General features: G+C 48.1%; 3 protein-coding genes across 11 annotated transcripts; 1 reads left to right on the plus strand and 2 right to left on the minus strand.

Moving 5' to 3' along the window:
* Positions 1-665: 665 nt before the first annotated feature.
* LOC127604744 (katanin-interacting protein) lies at positions 666-18,250 on the plus strand. Of its 7 annotated transcripts, none has more exons than XM_052071989.1 (30): positions 666-788; positions 1,229-1,369; positions 2,036-2,055; positions 2,653-2,741; positions 2,915-3,090; positions 5,019-5,125; positions 5,204-5,305; positions 5,452-5,601; positions 5,952-6,189; positions 6,517-6,648; positions 6,883-7,025; positions 7,205-7,311; positions 7,822-7,918; positions 8,012-8,218; positions 8,487-8,624; positions 9,252-10,011; positions 10,133-10,900; positions 11,098-11,306; positions 11,508-11,583; positions 11,670-11,847; positions 12,056-12,221; positions 12,312-12,481; positions 12,557-12,621; positions 12,715-12,825; positions 13,039-13,178; positions 13,275-13,376; positions 13,529-13,689; positions 13,908-13,934; positions 14,192-14,277; positions 14,773-15,924. In XM_052071989.1, exons 2-30 carry the CDS (start codon positions 1,309-1,311, stop codon positions 14,829-14,831), a joined length of 4,845 nt encoding a protein of 1,614 aa, XP_051927949.1. In that variant the 5' UTR covers positions 666-788; positions 1,229-1,308; the 3' UTR covers positions 14,832-15,924. The 7 variants fall into 7 exon arrangements, 6 of the variants coding, with proteins under 6 accessions (XP_051927949.1, XP_051927950.1, XP_051927947.1 ...); XM_052071990.1 differs by having other exon boundaries at positions 5,022-5,125; XR_007963400.1 differs by lacking the exon at positions 13,908-13,934 and adding an exon at positions 17,168-18,250 and having other exon boundaries at positions 12,312-12,621; positions 14,773-16,900.
* On the minus strand, positions 16,170-16,928 carry LOC127604753 (cytochrome c oxidase subunit 6B1). Its single transcript, XM_052072012.1, has 3 exons — positions 16,794-16,928; positions 16,463-16,563; positions 16,170-16,384 (listed from the first exon to the last, which is right to left on the minus strand). The coding sequence occupies exons 1-3, from the start codon at positions 16,897-16,899 to the stop codon at positions 16,331-16,333; spliced, it is 261 nt and encodes an 86-aa protein (XP_051927972.1). The 5' UTR covers positions 16,900-16,928; the 3' UTR covers positions 16,170-16,330.
* Positions 17,571-22,280, minus strand: fam234a (family with sequence similarity 234 member A). 3 transcript variants are annotated; one of them, XM_052071997.1, is made up of 12 exons: positions 22,000-22,280; positions 21,209-21,501; positions 21,025-21,135; positions 20,704-20,886; positions 20,414-20,538; positions 20,110-20,242; positions 19,777-19,909; positions 19,561-19,701; positions 19,206-19,287; positions 18,810-18,962; positions 18,643-18,733; positions 17,571-18,531 (listed from the first exon to the last, which is right to left on the minus strand). In XM_052071997.1, exons 2-12 carry the CDS (start codon positions 21,468-21,470, stop codon positions 18,320-18,322), a joined length of 1,626 nt encoding a protein of 541 aa, XP_051927957.1. In that variant the 5' UTR covers positions 21,471-21,501; positions 22,000-22,280; the 3' UTR covers positions 17,571-18,319. The 3 variants fall into 3 exon arrangements, with proteins under 3 accessions (XP_051927957.1, XP_051927958.1, XP_051927959.1); XM_052071998.1 differs by lacking the exon at positions 22,000-22,280 and adding an exon at positions 21,751-21,885; XM_052071999.1 differs by lacking the exon at positions 22,000-22,280 and adding an exon at positions 21,610-21,755.
* Between the last annotated feature and the right edge of the window lie 158 nt (positions 22,281-22,438).

A 22,438-nucleotide genomic window follows, 5' to 3' on the forward strand; every position in this document is an offset into this window, starting at 1 on the left:
ATGAATATTGTTTACCTCCAGGCCGTCCGGGGTTTGACAGCCTGTACACAAACGCACAACAAGTGCACATTTCGCAAAGTTGATCGGTGGAGGTTCTATTATTGCACAAAACTACGGCATGCCAGGTTGCTACGCTGTTGCTTAACTGCAAAGCTGTCTTCTCAGCCGCATTCATTCCATTGAAACCCGTCACAGAAGTAGACTTGGGTATGGAAAGCCGCGTGCGAGCGTGTTCAATATCCTTGATGGCCGGATTAAGGACCATGTAATAGTATATACTCTTTGTCCTCACTATTAAGATGATACAGCGCGCTAGTAGAACAACTGTCTTACAAGTAGTAGTCAGTCAGTCGTTCTTCTAGTGGTCTGAATTGTCTTACTGGTGAGAACACAGACTACTAGTGCATTAAGGATATTATTGCTCAAAACGGCCTTCCATACGGTGGCGTTAATGAGCGTCTGCAATTAATCCTGTCCTGTTTAGTTTACATCCACAACGGTTTTATTTCAGACCTCATTTTATCCCGTCGTTTATATAAATTGTATTGATTTCTAAATAATCAATAAACAGTGTTCAACTTCTGACTGTTGACACTGGACGTGTGCGTTTGAATTGATGTTTTTGGGGGGGCGTTTCGTCGACCTATTCGGCTCTCCCGATTGGTGGAGTGCCATCCTGGTAACCGGCCATCACAACATTGCGGACACATGAGGAAAGATCCTGCGCGTATTTCGAGAAAAGCGGCAAACGAACTGATAAACATTTGATTCTTTCTATGACCTCTACGGTAGGTTGTAGTAATAATAACTAAATTGTGACCGAAGTGTTGAGAGCTTGTGAGGGAACTCGTTTGGTTTCGCTATAAATTTGGCGGGCGCTAGCTGGCTAGCATCTATTAGCATGTGCTCTTTATGTGACTGTTGAACACCTGTTCTTTTATAAAAGATTTATTCGTAATAGTCGACTCTTTGTCATGGCTAATCTATGTCGCTGTTTCTAATTTGGCTCAATGTGATGTTTTTATTGACAGTTGAGACATTTAGCCACCGAGTTACCCGTGTGTCGTGTCCGTCATTTGATGTCACATTTTAGCCACTATCGTGTAGTTAGCAAATGTTTGTGTCCCGTTGCTAGGCAAGAACGAAACAAAAATTCAACCGAATTATGACTTGGAACCTCGGGGTGTTGTGTCCCGTCCCCCCGACCCCCATCTGTTTCCAACTGCAGCGCTCGGCAGAGGCGAGAAAAAGAAGATACGGTACCAGCTTTATATAATTCGAAGAATTCTCGACTCGGGTGGAAGATGGATGCAACCTGAAAACCAACAAGTCACACTTTGGAATCGTCGAAAAGGGGGGAAAAAGGTGTGTTTAGCCACGAATGGCGGTGTTCTGGGCGCATTTATGGCTTGTGTACGGTAACGTTATATGTCAAGTATCAAAATGGACCGTTTGAGCCTAAATCCACTTCAACAAAGAGCACACGTAACTCTGATCATCACATAGGCCTCTAATAAAGGCTTCTCTATAGTGACACATCGTGGTCGTGTTCATGGAGCACAGAAATTGTCGAACCGTGCTGAAAAGTGCATTCCGAAGATGCATGCAATGTTTCCCCACTACAGCTTCCCATTACTGTTAATGTGCGGTGGATGCAGCCCTCGTAAATGTTGAGGTCTTTCCTCATGGTGTGTCCAAGGCAAGGTCAGGCGTGGCGGTGCTGTTTTCTTTTTCTGAAGGGCCGGAACGCACCACGAGGTTATGTGGACACAGCATCTGTTTCACTGTCGGCCGCCGCACTATGGATTTTAAAAACGAGGTAGGCCACATTCGCTTGGCTTAGTGTTTCATTGAACCAAATCCACCGCCGGCCGCATCCTTTCTTGCTCAAGTCGGAGAGGGGGTTCTTTTTCATTTCAGCACTTGTTTTCCAGTGCTTTCCTTGAGTCTCTGAACTGATGCTATTTAACCACTATTGTGTGTTCCCCTTCCCTGCTTGGCTTGTCTTCTCCTCCCTGCTGATTGTCAGATGCAGTAGCCTGTAGTAAATCACAAGTAAGGGTCTTCGGATTTTCTTCTTTACTGCTGATGTTGCATGACGGTGCATGGATAGAAATGGATGCTCCGCCTCATGCCAGTGAAAGCAAACATCTGATTGTATTAGCGAAGTTGTCACGAAAAGAACATGTATTGGAAACCACACAGTAGTTTTACCATATATTTTTTTTTTCAATTTCACACTAGCATTTAAAAAAAAATCAAAATAGCTCATTGGATGTCTTGTAATAATGTCTTAAGTGGTCAAGGATAGATGCAGCCCATAGTCCACTTGGAATCCCTTTTGTTGAGCTAACATTAATGTGTAATATAAGCACTTTGAATTTGACACATGAGGAATTTTTTGATTGTAGTACTACTGATATGCGCGGTGTTGTCAACCAACTCATGTCAGGCTCTTGGGATATTGAAATTATTGTCCACATTTTCAGTAGGTCCTCATCTATAAAAATAACATATTTTTTTTACCCAAATATTTGACTTGGGCAGTGTGCTGTTTCTTGATTGTGGTCGCAGTGAAGTGTGGTGTGTACAGTCAAACAACTGAGGTCGGCTTTCGTGCCATGTTTGTGCATTGTGTACGTGCACTTGAAGGAGACTGAGGCATGCCAAGGAAGGAAGCTCACTGCCGCCGTTGACGACAACGCCGATGAATATTTAATCGAGCTCCAGCACAGAAACAGGTGCAGTGTGAACACGGGCTCTCAAGGGGACGCCGATTGGATTTCCCAGTGAAGACGCTTAACTCTTCCATGACTTTGAGTCCTTGATTAACACTGCGAAAACAATGATCGGCTCCTCATTTTGAGGAAGGTTACACTGGAAGTTTTCAGTGGAGCTTGTCTATGGTCCACAGGATCCTGAATCGCCTCAAAGCCAAAGGCCCCAGAGACATCGAATTGGAAAGACTTGAACAAGGCTTTTCCATTTACTTCAACGGAGCCAATGCCGAGTCCTGCAAGAGGCAGCGCAAGAGCACGAACCACAAGCCTGTCACCTCCACGCCCTTTTGGAGGACTCCGGGTTCAGCAGGTTTGTAGTTTCTGGTCAAGGAAAACCCCACAAAAATTCACTCTGGGTTTTGCTTGGCCTCAGTCTCCGATACACTTTTCAGCCACAATAACGGCGAGCGAGCATGACAAACGCAAACAAACTCACAAGCACGTTCATGCAAAAGCTGCTGCTCACGCCCTCGCACGCAGACGTCACATGCCACACCCCACCTGGCCCTGCCTCTTAAAAAAAAAGGCACATACAGTGCCCTCCATAATTATTGGCACCCCTGGTTGAGATGTGTTTTTTAGCTTCCAATTATTTTATTTTTTTTCTAAATAATATGGGACCTTAATGGAAAAAAAGAGAAAAATCCAACCTTCAATACAAGTGCATTTATTCAGTGGGGAAAAAATCCCACATAAAGAAATAATTATTTGACATCAAATCACCTGTTCCACAATTATTGGCACCCTTAACAATTCCCAGGAAATAAACATAATTGAAGCATTTCTGTCATTTCTACAGTAGTTTACAAAGTTTACCAGAGTATGTAGGAACATTTAATTAGTAATTCATCACTTCCTGTCTCCCTGGGGTATAAATATGACGTGACACCGAGGCCATTTCTCTTATCCACTCTTAAACATGGGAAAGACAAAGGAACACAGCATACAAGTGAGGCAGATGTGCGTCGACCTTCACAGGTCAGGCAGAGGCTACAAGAAGATTGCCACTCAACTGCAGCTGCCCATATCCACTGTGAGAGGAATAATTAAGAAGTTCAAAACAACTGGAACAGTGGTAAACAAGCCTGGACGAGGAGCCAAGTTTATTTTGCCACCACGCACAGTGAGGAGGATGGTAAGAGAAATCAAAAGATCTCCAAAGCTCACTGTTACAGAATTACAACAAATGGTAGCATCCTGGGGTCACAAAGTCTCCAAATCAACCATCAGGCGCTGTCTACACGCCAACAAGCTGTTTGGGAGGCATGCACGGAGAAAACCTTTCCTCACTCACAATCATAAACGCAAGCGTCTGGAGTTCGCCAAGCGGTATTGGGGCTTCAACTGGGACCGTGTGCTTTGGTCAGATGAGACCAAGATTGAGCTTTTTGGCAACAAACACTCTAAGTGGGTCTGGCGTACCACGAAAGATGCGCATGCTGAAAAGCACCTCATACCCACTGTGAAGTATGGGGGTGGGTCAGTGATGCTGTGGGGCTGTTTCGCTTCCAAAGGCCCTGGGAACCTTGTTAGGGTGCATGGCATCATGAATGCTTTGAAATACCAGGACATTTTAAATCAAAATCTGTTGCCCTCTGCCCGAAAGCTGAAGCTGGGTCGTCACTGGGTCTTTCAGCAAGACAATGACCCTAAACATATGGCCAAATCTACACAGAAATGGTTCACCAGACACAAAATCAAGCTCCTCCCATGGCCATCTCAGTCCCCTGACCTCAACCCCATTGAGAACCTGTGGGGTGAGCTGAAGAGGAGAGTACAGAGGAGAGGACCCAGGTCTCTGGATGATTTAGAGAGATTCTGCAAAGAGGAATGGCTGAAGATCCCTCTTTCTGTCTTTTCCCATCTTGTGAAACATTATAGGAGAAGATTAGGTGCTGTTTTGTTGGCAAAAGGGGGTTGTACAAAATATTAACACCAGGGGTGCTAATAATTGTGACACACATTATTTGATGTCAAATAATTATTTCTTTATGTGGGATTTTTTCCCCACTGAATAAATGCACTTGTATTGAAGGTTGGATTTTTCTCTTTTTTTCCATTAAGGTCCCATATTATTTAGAAAAAAAATAAAATAATTGGAAGCTAAAAAACACATCTCAACCAGGGGTGCCAATACTTATGGAGGGCACTGTACATTCATGCAGACACTAGAACATGTACAATATTTCCTATGCCGCACGCTCTTCATGTTCCCTTTTTCGTGCTGTGACTCATCAGCAGATGTCTGTCGACGCGCCCACCAGCTAAGTGAAGATTTGGAGCCCGGCCACAAGCGCCGGAGCCACACCGCCCCCGGAAAGGTCCAGAGGAAAGAATGGACACAGGTACTCGCTTGACACTTCTTGGTACTTTTGATCCATGTGTTTTGAAATCCAATCCTGCTATTTTCCATGTTCAAACAGGAGTCCGTCATAATCCGAACAGAGGATGGATCGAATTTGAAGATATGCCCGGAAAAGCGCTACTGTGATGATTTTGAGCCTTATGAAAGTGTAGACATGGAGGTACAATGGACACACTAAGCTTCTGAGCCCTTTTTTTTTTTAAATAATGGGAGGGGTTGTGTGTCAGCTGCAGCTGTCTGCTGAACGTTTAGCATCTCTCCATCTCTGCACCTTTCCCCAATCCAACCACACCGCCACTCGCGCAGAGCTCCGGCCCACACTCGCCTGGCGCTCCCTGCTCGCCGAGGGACAGCTGTGCGCTTTCACGCTCCTTCAGCTCCAGGCCCCACAATCAAGCGGGACAAGCGAGCGAGGAGCACAGCGAAAAGGTGCTTCTCAATCTCGAGGAAGTGAAGGTGCGTGTGTGGGGGGGGGGCGACCCTGTTCCTGTGGTTAAGTAGATTATCTATGCCTGAAGATTTTTTTCCCCCATTTGGAATCGGATCTCCTTACACCCTCTTCCTTTGTTGTTATTCCCACATCTGACTAAAAACGATATATAATGGACAGAAGTCGACACACCTGTTCAAATGTTAGTGATCTAAAAGAGTGAGAGCAGGACACATAATTTAAACTTTCGTGTTGGCACTTAAAATTAGACAAGTTTTTAAATGTAAACTATTTATTTTATTATTTTGTAACGGTGACATGCCATATTCGGCACTATGCCAGGGCACGTCTATGAACAGCAAACGTTTGTGTTCAGGTTTTACGGCGCAGCCTGGAGAACAACATGCGGCGGAGCAGCCGCGGCTCGGCGGGGGAGGAGTCCGACGAAGAGTGGGTGGAGGAGCAAATTGAGCGCGACGTGAGCACCGAGAGTCTCGACGAACTGGGACTTCCCCTGTCATCCTCCAAGTCTTCCTCCAGCCCTCGGCCCAGCAGTTCACACCATTTTGACCCAGCAAAGCTTATTGTCCTCGACTTTGGACCGGCACCTAAAGGTGAGTGTCACCGTCCACGTCGATATGTGAAATACGGTTTGTTTTTGTTTTTTTTCCGACTGCTTCATCACTGATAGTAACATGGTGGAAAAAAGTAATTCAGTAATTCACGCCAACGACACATCCTGGCTGAATTACTTTAATGCACTTTGGAGTCGGCTGTAAAGGTCCGTCCAACCAATCAGCGCACGGGAAACGGTGATGTCATGGCCTATCCTGCGAGCAGGAATTGGAATTGTTTTTAAAATGTGAAATCCAATTCTAATGTCTTTTGGAGACGGAAGTATATGCAAGCCTGAAATTCTTTTCTCCGCCTTTTTATTCCAGGTCGTAAGGTTGAGCGCTCCTTGTCTGCAAAGCGGAAGGAAAACAGTGACTCCGTCCTACCCGCCAAGCCACTGCTGGTCAAGAGCAAAACAATAGACATGCCGCCTTCAAAAGACGGCTGGGGCAGTCCGAGTAAGTCTTCTCCTTCGGCAGTTAACTTGCATCCTTTTAGACAAACGCGGGTGACTGACGCCGCAGTGGTCGACTGGCCAGACGGGCAGCGTTGGCTCAGTTCCTGCTCGACGATGCCGTGATTGACTGCCGACCTGTCCGGGATGTAGACGAGAGATCTTTCTCATGAGATGTGCCTTGGCTCAACAAAGGATGGGGAATCACTTCATAACATAAATGTGTGCGTGTTTTGAGGTCCGGCAAGTCAGGCTGAGAGGCCCCTGTCAACAGCCAGGAGGGCTTTCACTGTGGAGCAGGACCCAGACGAGGTGGCCCGTGGGGTGTGCGACGCCATCCAGAGGGAGAATAAGAGTCCGGAGCTTTTCCCTTGCAACGTGGTCAGCATCACGCAACGACACTTTTTTTGACCTTATCCCTGCTGTCACTGTAGACTAGTCACTCTACGAATGTTGATGATTTTAATCCAGTGACAGATTCGGCTGGCAAGTAAAACCCTTACCCCAAAAGCTTTGTGTGTGTGCGTGCAACTCTTCCATTCTGCTTCACTTTGCTCCAGGGCGGAGGGCAGCAGATGATGAACGGCTTAATGCATCGTAACGGCAGCGAAAAAGAGGACAGCAGTGTCACTGTGGCCATGCAGAGAATCACACTCATGGGCTCCCGGTTGGTGCAAAATAGGCACACGATGATGGCTTTTGGACTCGGGAGTCCTATCCGTGGGCAAAACGCTTCCTAGGAAGCCCTCATTGTTCGAATGGTTGACTTGCCGTAAGCGTACCTCGAAATGGAATAGTCATTGAAAAATGTTTTTAAGAGAAAACGCCTTGACGTTACGATCATGAATGAGTGTAAAGGTTGGAGTCTGAAGGAGAATTAAGCTGTATTTGTTCAAGGGAAAAAAAATGACATTTTGTTTGAATAAAAGTTGCAATCTCACAAATTGGATGAATACGGTTTTGAAGTCAAAGATAAATGAGGGACCCCTATTTGAGAATCGCGATTCCACGCTTTTTGTGGTTACCACATTTTGCAGGCCGAAAGCATGGCAGTGTACTATTTATAGAAACGACATGAAAACGGAATCTTTTCTTTCAACCTCCTGAGCACGATGATGATGACGATGATGATGATTTGAGAGAGAAGGAAGCAGAAGCCGGTCATGTTTTGTTTCAGGGAACGCCACAAACTGCTGAAAGCCTTGGAGGAGCTGGAAGCTGCACCCACCTTCAACATTCCTCAGGGTGCCAAAAGCGACTGCAGCAAACCGCCGGTCAGTCCACAAACTTCCCTTGTCAATAATGCTGAGTCAAGAGTCCCTTCGAGCGCCTTTTTTTTTTCTTCATCGCGTATGTTGTCACGGCAGCCGAGGCGCTCGTCCGAGGTCCCCCCTGCCGTGTATGTCACAATGGAGCTCCTGTCCAACTGGGGGCACGGGCTGCTGGTGGGCCTAACCGAGTTGCAGTTTTTCGGACCGGGAAACAAGAAGCTGTACGTGTCGCCGCACGACCTTGACATCAGGAACGCTGACTATCCGGGGAATCTGCCGGTGCTCGTCAACGGCAGGGCCAAGGTCAGTCTCCTGCCTCACGGATGCAAGTGATGTTCTCCATCCAAGAAAGTGGTTGGTAATTCACCGGCCACAAAATTAGGTACCCCTTTGTCATCCTTTGAGTGAGTGAGTTAGATCACAAAAACAACAAACAACAACAAAGAACCTTTAAGTAAATCGGGCCCTCTTATTCGGTGACATATTTAAAGAAATGACGCCCCCAATGTGAACGTGTAGAGAACGAATCTCGTTCACCGATTTGTTTGGCTGTGCTGCGGTGGTCTTCCAGACGACCAAGGAGCGCCACATGTGGACGTGTCCCTTCCACCCTCCCATCCAGCTCTACTTCATCATCCGGAACACGGAGCGCTCGGCAGACTTTGGAATATCGCGCATTAAAATCTGGAACTACAACAGAAGCCTCAACGTGAGTACCCGTTTTGCTTTCCCTGTCGTTGCACTGCCGCGAAGGGGATGCCCTCATCCGTATCGTTACGTCAGGGGCGCCTTTCCTTTTAAGCAGCGGCTGGCCGGACCGCCACTCAGCCTGTCCCAAATGTGGAGCACAGAGAGATTAGCCGTGAAGATTAGTGCAAGAGGAAGCGTAGGCTTGTGTCCTTTCATCCTCGCTGTTGTTCATACACACTGCCCGAAAGGTGTTGCTTTTGGGGTTTCTTTGCAAGATGAGAGACCTCCTTCAAGTGAGCGAGTGACCGTGTCGGGTAAGGAGATAAAGGGTGGGAATGTCGTCGCTTGACTTGGGTTTTCCGTGCCTCCTTTGCCAAGAGGATCAGTCGGATTTAAGATGTCGTTATCCAGAACGGCTACTTAGTGCTCGCTGCTGCGACTCAATTCGGTGCATCCGAGACGTATTCATTCATTCTGTCAAGCCCAAAGCGTGTCTATTATTCTCAGAGGTGTGTTTTGAGTCATGATTTGAAAGAGGCGAGCATTCGGTCTTGTTGTGATTGACGTTTTTGCAGCGTATACAAAGCCCTCTAAAAATAGAACTGGTTTCTGTTGCTCCAAATATGGGCTTTCTTTCTCTGAACAGGAACTTGACATCGGTGCACGCCATGTAAAGCTGTACCTCAACAGCACGCTGGTGTTTGAAGGCGAGCTGGAGCGGGGCTGCGGCAATCAGGTCTTCGACTACAGCAACACCATCGAGCTCCAGGACTTCCAAGATTCGGATTCCTTGTTTTCCAGCCCGTCATCTTCGGGAAACAATCTCCGGGGGGCCAGCCCCCAGCGACACGATGACGGCGGCGCGCACCAGCACCTCACTTCTGCCCTGCCGTCATCGGATGCGTCAAGCCAAGCCACGATGAACGCTCAGGAGAGCTCGCACGCCCCTCTTCCACCCATCGCCGCTCGGCGCTCCTCCGCGCAAAGAAACTCTTTTGAGGAGGCCGCCCCCATGGCGCAGACGGTCACCGTGCAGCCGCCCTCCTCGCGGATGACCCCCCAGTGGCTGCAGCCCCTGAAGAGAGCCGCCCCGGAGGGCTGCGAGGCCGGCAGGGAGCGGCCGCGCTGGCTGGTGCCCCAGCCGGCGCCCGCCGGCGAGCCCAAATCGCCATCCTCTGCCTCGTCGTCGTCGTTGCTCCCGGAGCTGCCGTGTAACCCCGGTCGGGTGTGCAGGGGAGGGGAGAGGGCGCCCAACGGGGCACAGCGGAAGGCCGAATCTCTGGACCTCAGCTGCGACCTGCTCGACGAGCTCGGAGAGCAGAAGCATGAGCGGCCCTTCAGTGGACGAAGGAGCTCCTTAAGGAATAGGCAGACGGAGGAAATCAAACACATGAAATCAAATCCAGGTGGGGACGCTCATTAGGACCATCCGGGTCCGTTTTTGGACACAGGTGGAGGTCTTGAAATAATACCGCTTGATTCTCCAGTCCAGTACTGGCACAGGTCTCATTTTGATGTTTTCTGCAGAGGCGACCGTGTCAGTCAGCGCCAGCAGGAGGCAGCGGACCCCGAGGCCATTGGGGCACAGCCACCGGGACGACACCCTCATGGAATCGTGGGACTCCCTCACCAAGTTCAACCAGTGCCAACGAGGCCGCATCTCCAACATGGGCTTCGAAGGCGACATATTTGACGACTTCCAGCAGCAGCAGCAGCAGCACGGCCGCGGCTCCCCCGCGGCCCCCGTCAGCCCCTCGGCCGGCCCGCCTTGCTCAGCCTCGGCCGCCCGGGGGCTGCCGTACGAGGGCCCGGACGGGGATTCTTTAATGGAGCAGGAGGAAGAGTTTGAAATCCCGGTGCTCCCCAAGGGCCAAAGGTTGCTCATCAACATTCGCTCCACCTGGGGGGACCGCCACTACGTGGGCCTCAACGGCCTGGAAGTGTTCAGCTCCAGCGGAGAGCCCGTCCGACCCGCTCACATCAGCGCCGACCCCCCCGACATCAACATCCTGCCCGCGTACGGCAAGGACCCCCGCGTGGTCACCAACCTGACGGACGGTGTTCATCGCACGCAGGATGACATGCATCTCTGGCTCGCCCCGTTCACGCCGGGTCGGAGCCACACCATCTTTCTGGACTTCGGACACGCCTACCACGTCGCCATGATACGTGTGTGGAATTACAACAAGTCGCGCATCCACTCCTTTCGGGGAGTCAAGGAGGTGGAGATGATGCTCGATGGGAGGTGCATCTTCAGGGGCGAGATTGCCAAAGCTTCCGGGACTCTTTCGGGAGGTATTGGAGAATTTTGTTCTCCTTTTGTGTGTGTCTTCCTTGTGTGTGTGTGTGTTCGCAGCCAACATTTTGTTCCGTTGCATTTTTCAGTGGGCAACATTCATTCGCCATAAATTGAGTCAGGCGCTTGGTCACGTGAGAAATTTGGGCTTTAGATGTTTTTCTTGATTGACTGATTTGACCTTCTCGGAACTCAGGGCTGGATCAATTCGGGGACACTATTCTGTTCACGACCGACGATGACATCCTGGAGGCCATGTCCCGTTTTGACGAAACCTTCCTCGGTGACAGCCAAGGATCGGAGAATCCGGTGCATGAGGAGGAGCTGCGTAGGCCGCGCACTGCAGACGGCGAGGGAGAGGAAAGACCTTTCACGCAGGCCGGCTTCCGAGAGGAGGACCTCACCGTAAGTTCACCGGCTTTAAACGGCTCGACAATGATCATGTAAGAAACTCTTTTCCATGACGGAACAATAAATATAAAAAATCGTACTTTTCCCACAATTCTACATTTTGCGCACATGAAAATCACTCTCCGTTGTTTTTGGCGCTGCAAGAAACGATGATGTGAGCTATCAAACATCCGTGCATGCAACTTTTCTCAACAGTTGAAACTTCACCTCAACGCCGGCGCGAGCCAGTTGGAGAACATGGAGCAGATTCCTGGGACGTACACTGGAAAGTGTGAGCGCATCTTTGAAACATTTCTGCTCCGTCCTCCCAAATTCAGCGTTTATCCTGACCGCGCCTCGCTTTCAAACCCCGATCAGGCCTCCGTCTGGAGCTGGCATCCACATGGGGCGATTCGCACCACATGGGCCTGACGGGACTGGAGGTGGTCGGGAAAGATGGGGAGGCCTTACCTTTGGAACTCGGTGTCATGGCCGCCTCAGCCGGGGGCCTTCATGATCTGCCCCGATACGAACATGACCCGCGCACCCTCGATAAGTATGTCCATTGATTCTGTGGGAATGCTCAAGACCCCGCTTGGTTATCTGAGGACCGCATCATAATTTAACACTTTCAACATAACTACCCCGTGCAGCCCTAGATGGCCTCACCCTAAACATTCCTGACCTTTTTAAATTGATTGCCGGCCATGATTAGAACCTTCTTGATCCTACCACAAAAAAAACGGCGCGTCATTTCTTCGCAGACTCATCGATGGCCACAACATCACCACAGATGAGCGACACATGTGGCTAATCCCTTTTTCCTACGGAGAGCCTCACACAGTGAGCATCGCCTTCCCCCAGGCGCAGACGGTCGCCGGGCTCCGCATCTGGAACTACAACAAGTCGGCCGAGGACTCGTACAGTGGGGTGGGACCCTGTCGGCGTTTGCGGCGGTGCACCTCGTGCCATGAAGCTCATGATGAATTCAATGTCACCCCAAAAATGTTTCCCCCTTAGGTGAAGGTGATCCACGTGATCATGGACGACGTGGCCGTCTCCCCGGTGGAGGGCTTCCTTATCAGGAAAGGCCCGGGCAATTGTCACTTTGACTTTGCCCAAGAGATCCTCTTCGTGGACTACCTCCAGACGCCCGCCGACGGCAAGAGTGCTGAGGAGCACCCCAACAAGTACAAACACGTCCGCGCGTCTCCGCGTTCTGGTGGGTGCGGTGCCTTTACGCCATGCGCTTGTGTCCACTTCAGGCGAGGCGCAAAGAAAGCCGAACAAGCCAGCATGGATTACGAAGCTCCCATCATGCCTTGTGGATGTATCCTTTGTGCGGATGGATGCAAAGCTTGTGCGAGAATTGCCTTCTTCGTGCGCTGTGTTCCTTAATAATATTTTTGTTTTTACCCGCCAGTCATCTTTCAGCTGCAGCTGTTAACCACCTGGGGAGACTCTTACTACATCGGCCTCAACGGCCTCGAGTTCTACAACCAGAATCATGAAAAGATCAGCCTCAGTGACAATAGTATCCTTTTGCCCCGTGGAGTGCAAATAATGTCAAATGCACCGCCAAACCCCCCCCCCCCCCCCTTGCAAAACAGTTCTCTGGCGTTTGTTTGTTCATTCTCAGTCAGGAGGCATCAGCCTGCCAGACGTAGTCGATTCGCGTCCGTCTGCTTGCCCAACACGCGTTGAAAAAGGAAAGCCCATTAATTGCGTGTTCCTCAACGTCTGCCAGACATCGCCGCTTTCCCAGACAGCGTCAACGTACTTGACAACGTGAGCGGCGACGTGAGGACTCCAGATAAATTAATAGACGGCGTCAACAGCACGCAGGATGGAAGACACATGTGGCTGGCTCCAGTGCTCCCGGGACTGGTGAGGGTGCAGTTAGAAGGAAAGAGAACAATTGAAAGATTGGACTTTTTTTTTTATTTTTTTTGCTAATAAAGCTATTTTTTCTTTTGCATGCAGGTGAACCGCGTGTACGTCATCTTTGATCAGCCGGTGACCGTATCCATGATTAAACTGTGGAACTACTCCAAGACCCCGCAGAGAGGAGTTAAGGAATTTGGGGTGAGCCTCCTCCATATTTCATATGTTGGTACAGCATCCATTTTTTTTCTCTCCACATTTTGAGTTTATTTTTAATAAATACAGAAGAGACAACTCCGAGCTTCATGTTACAGCAACAAAAGTTCTGTGCTCGCATGTGTGTGTGTGGGTAGCTGCTCGTGGATGACCTCCTGGTCTACAACGGCATCCTGGACAGCGTGAGCCACGTGAGCCGCGGCATTCTGCCCACGTGCGAAGTGGTGGTGCCGTACCACACCATCCTTTTCACCGACAACGCGTACATTGCACACCGCGAAAGGAACACCGTCATCAGGTAAGACGCCATCTGAGGGCCTTTGTGCGACATCTTGTGTGACATCTTGTCACATTTTGTACCAAGAGTGGTGCTGCATATAGAGGCCCCCGCTTGGAAAAGAGCAGCACTAAAATTAGCTGTTTTCTGCGGAGGATAAAGGAAATACGCCTTTAAATGAGCAAACTTTCGGAAGCTGTGCGTTTGAATTGAATATAATGTGTAATTTTCCACATCAGCCCTCATGGCAGCCGGCGCCACAAACAGTGAGTAATGCTTTAGAGCGCCCCGTTGTGGTCACTCCTCACATTGAAGATTGCCCCAGTGTCCCCCTCACCTGGTTGTCTCCCACTCTTACCGCGCATTGAATGTGTGATTTCCCCCACCACCTCTGCCCTCGAGTTTCCCGTTAGCCTCATTATTTTGTCGAACCTCCCCCCCCCCCCCCCCCCCCCCCCCCCGTCTTAATCAACAGCAGATTGACTCCGTATCTCCCCATGCGTGTACATTTTTCACGTCACAGTAACTACGTGGAGGACCAAGATGTGAAGATGACCAATGAGAATCAGATCGTCCATCACAACAAGAAGAAGCAGGCCGCAGACCCAGGTGAGCAATGTCAACATGAAAGTCATTGTCATATTCTCTGCAGTGGCTAGAAAAAGTCTCCAGACCCCAATTGAAATGTAGCTGAGCAGCGTTACTTTATTTGGGGGTTTTAAACCATGGCAGATGTGTGCTGAATCCCAGTAACATGATTAGGTTATTTTGAACACAGCCACGTCCCCATATTTCACAAGAGGTTGCAAAGCACGGCTTTTCTTTCCTCTCCTCAAATTGGCTCCTTGGCACCAAGATGCCGTTGGAAGGCGCCAGAGCAATACAAAAAGTTGAGTATAAACCATTCTTCCTGACCTCTGGTATCACAGTCATAACGGCCTCTTCAAGAGAAACGGTAATGACAACGTGGCCCGTGACAAAAATGGGTTTTGACAGCCCTGGTTAAATGCATCTGGGCACAGTTGACCCATGAGCAGTTTGTTTTAACAACAAAAAAGGTTAACTCGGCTCCCTAAAACGTGTGCGCCCTCTTCCTCATTTCAGCTCTTCGGCCTAAAACCTGCATGACTGACGTTGGCAAGCACGGACAGAGGAGGTACTGATTTATGGCTCACTTTTATGCCTCCGGTGGGTGCAAGCGCCTCTCTCTCTCGCTCCCTTTTTTTATTTTATGAACACTCCACGTGATGTGCATAAGCCGCACTGAAGAGGACACGTTTTGCACTGATCACAACGGTTTTGTGCTACACACACACACACACACCTTTCGTGTATTCCACTTTCTGGTTGGATTACTTCCATCCCTTCTCTACAAACGGAGTCAGCGGCTCCCTCGTTGCCAGGCTAAATAAATCCGTCAGGCTGCTTTCTGCCAGCCTTATTATGAATGTGCCTGTACTCTGCCTGTGCCGTTTCGATACATCAAGTCGAATCAAAAGCCAGTCCGCTCTCACTCACTTTCTACATCCGCTGATTATTCACCATTGAATCCACTGATAGCCTGGTTCTTTGCTCATCCAATGTAATGCTATGCACACAATTGTTGGTAGCTAATGGTCGTTTACAAACGTGGGCTCTTTTGATCGGCTATGAGCATTTGCGTAACACCAAGCTGATGTAAAAATGTAAATTGAAGAGGGGTCACTATTTGAGGAAATACCTTCAAAGCAGCTTTGTCGTGTATTTAGCCAAATGCTAGCTTGAGCTTGACATCATGTCGAAGAGGAGTTGGGAAATCAAGTGACCTTTACCAAAGTTGCGATCCAAGCGGATCACTTGACGCAAGTCATTTGGTCAGCTCCGTTTATATTCGCACGCTTGGATTTTGAGTCGGCGCCATTAACGGAAGACTTCCAATATGCAGAAACCGCTGACTTTTACCTCAAATTCCGGGATTAACGATCACACCGGGGGACGCAATCACTTTGTCTCGTACGCTACATTTCGATTCATTGCGACGGTCACGTGAGGAAAGTCTCACAAGCTGCATTTGAGTAAATAAGCCACAAGTTGAATAAGTCCTCGTGTATAAAATGTCTTTCATTTGCGTATGTGTGACGTCAGAACTCGGCACCGGGTGACGATTATTGTATGTGTGCAATTGAGTGTTTGGGGGGACAATTTATTTTTCTAATTTTGACGCTGTATATTACATGTAGACTTGTTTCAAAGACAAATAAATTGTATATATGTGTACTGTATGTCATTTTGTTTCCTCCCCCAGGTGTTGAATCTACTTTGCGTTACCCTGTCATGGGCATTCACGTTATGTTAGCATAAAGCCAAATGTCAAACGATCCATTACGCTACTATCAATGTAAAGTGTGAGCCCAGCAATGAAGTTTACCATGATGTGTTAGCAGTAAGCTAGCGGGAGTACTCTAAAGTACTCCGAAGGCACTCTGGAATACTGCCTGGCACGAAAGACAAAGAGACGAGTATTTGAGATAAATATAGAATGTATTTATTAAGGCTCTGCTCTACATTTTTAATGGTGATTGTAAGGAATGCGCATTTCGAGTCAGTAAAGTTGTTGATGGAGCAACACGCGCCCCAAGCACTTAGCTGTTAATCACATTCTCGTCCGTGTTGACGGTGGCCGTTAGATTTTTCCGGGGAACGTCCCCTCCGCTCTCTGCTCGTCCCACTTCTGGATCTAGTAGACGTGATGTCAAATCAAAAGCATGGTTTTGCAAAAGCAGTTTCATGTAAGCAATGGATTGATGTTCTTTACCCAAGACATGGGGCAGAGCGACTTGTAGACCCTCCGGTACCACTCGCATGGGCCGTTGTCCGCGCCTTTTGCATCCAGAGCTTTCTGGCAGCGATGGTAATCTATTAATAGCCATTCGACAAGAACATACAACACCTATTAGCTTGTCTAGTCATAGACCGATGACAACAATACAATTGTTATTCAAGTCCGGTGATCTTAGGACAGGTTGGAGGGGAAAGAGCTTAATTAGCACGTGATTAAAGAGACCAACAGCCCGTCTCGTGATGTAGTTTCAATGCAGAGAGTTGGCAAAAAAGATCAAATATTTCAAGTGAGCCGGAAGCCTTACCGAGATAGTTGGACCAGCAGTTCTTGGTCTGGTTCTGGTTGGGGAACCTGGCATCAAATGGAGCGGTCCGATAGTTCTCCAGTTTGGCCTTTATGTCCTCAGCCATCGTCACCCTGCGTGTCCTTAATCGGCGGCGGCAGCAGCACTTTCATGAAACGCCCACATTTCCAACATCTGACATGTCGCTCACATGCCAAAGGTAGCAAAAGTTTACACTGGCAAGTGCACATGCTTGTGAACTTAAGCATATTTCATAAAAGTCAGGCCTCAGAATCATTTTCTCAAAAATATCTCTTCTATGCCCTCGAGAAAAATATAGCGGAATCTGGATATAATGTAATGGTATATTCTGTTTTATAGGCTACTTTTAAAAGGAAGTAAGAATTACCTTATGCTCGTATCACTTGGATGTCTGCTGACGTTTGTAGGCTCGGAAGTGCAAAGTGTAACGTTTCAGTGATAAACGCCCCTGGGGGACGATGAACATCTCCTAATGCGGAAGTAGTCTGACAAGTAAATGATTACATTACATCTGCCCGGTTTTAAAAGTGATGTTTGGGCTTCGGTTTGTGCACTGCCCACTCAAGAGTACTCGAGAGGTGTTTCCACGTCAAACACGGTTTGCAGTGCACTTAAATGCGGTACTAGAATGCAAATAGCTCCCGGTGAGTTAACGCCATACTGTACGTTATCATTGGACTATGATCTGTAACTAAGAAGTACGTGACTGAATCCAACGGACACAGCTCATGCGCGTGATAACCAGTTTGCCAACAGTTCCAGATGTTTAAAAATCATTTTAATATTGAACAACTTGAAACTTAAAGGAAAAACCCAAGCTTGCCTTCAGAGCAACACATTTTGAATATATTAACATAGGGCAAAAATAAAAATCTTACAAATAGAAATCCCCAAAATACTATAAATCTGATAAAGCGCCGCAACCAATTTGCAAGAATTCACTGCCTCGGCGAATCTTGAAAATAAAACCACACCGTGCATCCTTGGAACAAGTGGCGGGGTAGTTCAAATTGAAATGTAAAAGCTTAAGGCTGTTCTAGTGGTAAAATGTACAGCAGTTACCCCCACTAACCTTTACAGCACAGGTGTGAAACAATTGCATAGATTTTCACAAGAGATCTGAAGTGGAAAAGAAAAGAATTGCATCGTTGTGAGAAAGTGCAAGTTAAAATACAGCAAAAGGTTCAGATGGATTTCTCAGCAGGCGGTGCGGTTGTCAGGGGAAAACAGCAGCTGTTTTGACAAAACACCATCTAGAATGGTTAGCCACACAGCTTATATAATTGCCTCAATCATCATTTCACTTCCCACAAAATCAAAAAATAAGATTGACTTTGTTTTAATTCTTTATTTGCCCGTTTTCTGAAAACCTTGAAAAAATGGCTGAGGCAATCACGCTATCCGGCTAACCATGTATTGTCGTCTATGCAAATGAACGGCCTGAAAACAAACACTTGACACAGAAGGAATGAACAGAAAAACTGTCAACTGGTCCAAATATTCGTTCAATTATCGCTGAAGCGCAGTCGGTTAAAGGCCTGTTTGATATCGTCGTCAGTTTCCGTGGCCTCGCTATCGCCGATGGGGAGCACCTTGCTCTGCGGCACGTCGTGCTTCAGCTTCCACTTAGTGAGGACGACCGTGCCTTCCGTGTTCTTGGAGTCGGGACCCGTTAGCAGGATGAAGGCGGCGTGACGTCCTCTCTCCATCAATGTCGCTGCCATAAAAATTCACGACAGCCAATTTTACCGATTTATTCGCTGGCTCCCACATCACTCAGCGGGGCAGGGTAAGAGTTTCTATTTAGTCTGAATGACAAATGTGGTACCTTTAAATGTAACGATGTGGTCCGCGATGTTTTCAGACTCGAGCAGCACGTTGGAGTAGAGCGGATACAGCATATAAGAACGATGTTCGACCTGAAACAAGATCTTCGGTTCACATCTTAACATAACAGCGAGCAGTGTGAAGACGTTTCGACCACAAAATCCTTACGGTGGAGTTGGACTGCGAGGGCAGCAGCCCCCAGAACACAAAGATGGAAATGGAGTTGGTGGTGTGTATGGAGGTGGGTCGAGGCAAGTTGGCGCTGGACACAAGGTCCACTTTCCACAGCACCTCACCGGACTTCCCGTCCAGGATCACCACCTGCGGGAAAAAGAGTTCCCATTGCGAGTTCACGTTCCTGACCAAAATGCATCAGGGTGAAAATCTGCAATGTAGACTTTTTTTTTTAAATTCTGTAACTTAGTGCTAATAATATACTGCGAAACACCAAAGCTAGGCTAATGGAAATTAGCATCACTTTTACTAAACCTCAGGACTGCCACGTATGTTGTGGTACCACATCCATTTTATTTTATTTTTTTGTACTGACGAGTTCCAACTTGCCCTCTTGGTGGAGTTGTCCATCTCCTCCTCAAGCGCAATATCAAGTATACCATCTTTGTTGAAATGACCAAAGCCAGGCTCCCTAAATGGATGTCAGATAGGAAAAAAAAATAAATACAATAAATCAACTAACTTTATCGTTGCTCCATTTGCATAAGACCTATAGAACTACCTCATGTGCAAGTCAAAGTAATTGCAGCCCTCTAAAAATACAATTCGAGTGTACTTGACAAGTTCACTGTATTAGAATGAATGGGTTGGAACATTGAAGTGATTCTCCTGCAAACCACTAGAGGGAGCACACGTACCACACTGAGCATGCATCTTTTACTGAATATGAATCCAAAATGGTTACCTGAAGACTGAGGTGCTATTGAAAATCCACAGAGGCTGTAATGTCTTTCCGTCTATTAAGAGCACCTCGTTGCCCGTAACCAGCATCAAGTTGGACGACTGTCCCTTGTCTGTTCTCGCCACGCGCCTCAGAGAGTCACACCTACGGATAAACATCGGGTTCAAATGAGAACGCGGACGTGCCCCGCGAGTGAAGTCCCGGCACACGGCGTCTTACTCGTAGACGGGGACCAATCCGGATGCGGCCGCGGTTTTTTTCTCCATTTGTTTCGGCTTCTTGAAGCTCGCCTCCAGCCCTTCTTTGGCTTTGGCTGCAATCCTCCACAGAGCCAGTCCGTACAAGCCGGTGTCTGGAAAATTTGCCACAGGCAGCATCCAGGTCACTAACATCAGAAAGGTGTAGTACAAAACTACAACCGCGATAAAATAAAAACGACTAGCACTTAAAAAAATGTAACTTTGAGACAAATGACTATTTTCCTAATAGTCAAGGCTGTGTCCGAAACTTTGCATTCTGTAAATAATGGACGGGTTTGCGACATTCACTAACCCTTTTGCAGCAGCAGGTACTGAGCGCCATCCCCGGTCTTTTGGAGAAGATGACCGGATGTTTCTGTGGTGTTCAGAGCCACCGTGGACCCAATCTGAGCGCCCGTCTTCCCCGAGAGGAACACCAGCTGAGTCTACAATTGAAAGAAGATTTAGCTTAGGAAATAAAAATCAGCAACGCAAGTCAACCTTGAGTCGCCACCCTCACATTCAAAGTAAGTCGAAGACCTTGTTTTCGGGATACAAGTCTCGCATTGGACCTGTTTGGATACAATGTTGCGTGCGTTGAGTATCTGATTATTTACCTGCATGCCATCAGATGCCACCAAGGCCACGTCGCTGACCTTGTCCCCGTCCAGATCGGGGACGCTGAGCACGGGCAGGCTGCTGTGCAGACCAGGAGGATGCGGCTGCTGCCACTTGACCTCGCCTGGTAATACACACGTGCACACGTTATCAAACTGTTCCTGTTGTGGTGCAAATTGTTCTCTTAACATCTCTACCGCTCGCTCAACCTCCATTTTAAATGTAACTCATTAGATTTCCTGGACTCCCCCCCCCCCCCCCCCCCCCCCCAAAAAGTGATCACCATTACCGTTCGATTTGTCCAGCGCTGACAGTCGGTCGGAATGATACAGCAGACAGTCCCACTTCTCTCCCGTGTTTGTGTCCAGGCCACACTGAGCCCAGTGGAAGTCCGGATCCAGTGGACGCTCCCACAGGGTTTCCCCGTCGGTCCCATCCACCGCCAGCATAAACACGCACGGCGACGGCAGACCTGCGGTAATGCACAAAGACCCAATTGTTCTCTCATTTACGCCCCCAAAGTTTTGATTTCGATCGTTAAAGCTTTTGGAGGGCATCGTGGTGAGGTAGTGAAACGCACATCCGCCTCAGGATTTTGGCCTTATCATACCTGCATCGGCACATGTATTGTTCGGGCTGATTTCAGAGGCCTTGACCACAAGCAGGACATCCATCACTTTGTCGTTGCTCGCATCTTGAAATGCTAAGAAGTCATAGGTTTCTGGAGCAAAAAAAGAACAACATTCAATTCCAAATTGTGATGACACTATCGAGAATCGGGGGGAAACACACACCCGCGCCAGTGAATGTCCTGTTCCAGGAAGCGAGATACTGCGGTCTGACAGGACACGGAATAATGAAGGAGAAGGCAAAGACCACGGTGAGGCAGAGGAACAAGGAGAGGAAGAAGACGGCCGTGCGCCAGTGGGTCAGTTTGGAAAGCCCCAGCACATCCTTGCAGCCTCTTTTCAAATCGGTGGCTGGAGGCGCCGTCGCCACTCCGTCCTCTACGCTCTTCAGGGGATCCCCTTCGGTGAGACAGTCCGTCGTCTCCATGGTCCTTTTTAGTGCATCGCTCTGCGCCAATCTGCTTGACACAGGTAAAAAATTCCATGATCATCTGTGGCACAACATCAAAACTAACCCAGGCTGCAAGGTAGTCTGTGAGATTTCCAGCTCCTTCTGCTACATCTACCTTTGTGAATGTTGGCCTATTGATGCAAACTAAAGCCCACTCCAGATACTTCCCAGCACAGGTCAAACTAGGAATAGCATAACTTGTATTTGCAGGCGTAGAAGAGATCGATTGATTATGTTAGACGAATATTTGGAGTACCCGAGTTAGTAGCTACGCTTCGCTGGTGACAAATCATTGAATGCACGGCCACGACGCTTGTATTTTGGGAGTTTGCGGCTTTGAAGAGTTGACGTTTGTGCAGTTTGCTAACTTGTTGAGCGAAAAGGCCAACCCTCACCCCTCTCCCCCTCCCCTCAACGCCACACGACAGCTGCAATACGAGCCACCACGAAAGATCCCGTCATTGGAACGCGAGTTCAAAGTTAAAATCAATATGTTTTTACTCACCTTCAAACGTCGTCTCACGAATCTTTGGCTAAAAAGCTAGAAGACAGGTACGGCTGTTCCCCGTACGCAAGTGAGGGAGGGGGGGGGGGGGGGATCAAAACTTATCGAATATATTACCCTGATTTTGTCTGCAAGGTCGACATTCCTTTTGCAATTCTGAACACATTTCTGATTGATTATAATTCATTATTCTCAATTGTAGTCATACAATCACACAAAGTGAAATTTTCTACGGCAACGCATTACACAATCCACAATATCTGTTTTAAACAATGTTGCCTAAAAAGTATGACTCAGGGTAGCAATACAAAATGTACAGGAAGCTCCGCTCCGCTCTGATTGGATAAATGTATACTAATGCTCAGCAAACTCCGCATTGATTGGATAATATTGCGGTTCGGAACGCTTCCGTGCTCCATCTAACCCCAAAACGGAACTT

This window comes from Hippocampus zosterae, chromosome 7, assembly GCF_025434085.1.
Source record: "Hippocampus zosterae strain Florida chromosome 7, ASM2543408v3, whole genome shotgun sequence".
NCBI classification, from domain to species: domain Eukaryota; kingdom Metazoa; phylum Chordata; class Actinopteri; order Syngnathiformes; family Syngnathidae; genus Hippocampus; species Hippocampus zosterae.

Coding starts and splice junctions, on each gene's coding strand:
- LOC127604753 (XM_052072012.1), bottom strand. CDS start 16,899: ATGGCTGAGGACATAAAGGCCAAACTGGAGAACTATCGGACCGCTCCA. Junction 16,564..16,793: donor CTGCTGGTCCAACTATCTCG/GTAAGGCTTCCG, acceptor GGCTATTAATAG/ATTACCATCGCTGCCAGAAA. Junction 16,385..16,462: donor CGCTCTGCCCCATGTCTTGG/GTAAAGAACATC, acceptor CACGTCTACTAG/ATCCAGAAGTGGGACGAGCA.
- LOC127604744 (XM_052071986.1), top strand. CDS start 1,309: ATGCAACCTGAAAACCAACAAGTCACACTTTGGAATCGTCGAAAAGGG. Junction 7,919..8,011: donor GCGACTGCAGCAAACCGCCG/GTCAGTCCACAA, acceptor TTGTCACGGCAG/CCGAGGCGCTCGTCCGAGGT. Junction 13,377..13,528: donor GAGGAGTTAAGGAATTTGGG/GTGAGCCTCCTC, acceptor GTGTGTGGGTAG/CTGCTCGTGGATGACCTCCT.
- fam234a (XM_052071997.1), bottom strand. CDS start 21,470: ATGGAGACGACGGACTGTCTCACCGAAGGGGATCCCCTGAAGAGCGTA. Junction 19,288..19,560: donor AATAGCACCTCAGTCTTCAG/GTAACCATTTTG, acceptor ACATCCATTTAG/GGAGCCTGGCTTTGGTCATT. Junction 18,963..19,205: donor TGGACAACTCCACCAAGAGG/GCAAGTTGGAAC, acceptor TTTTTCCCGCAG/GTGGTGATCCTGGACGGGAA.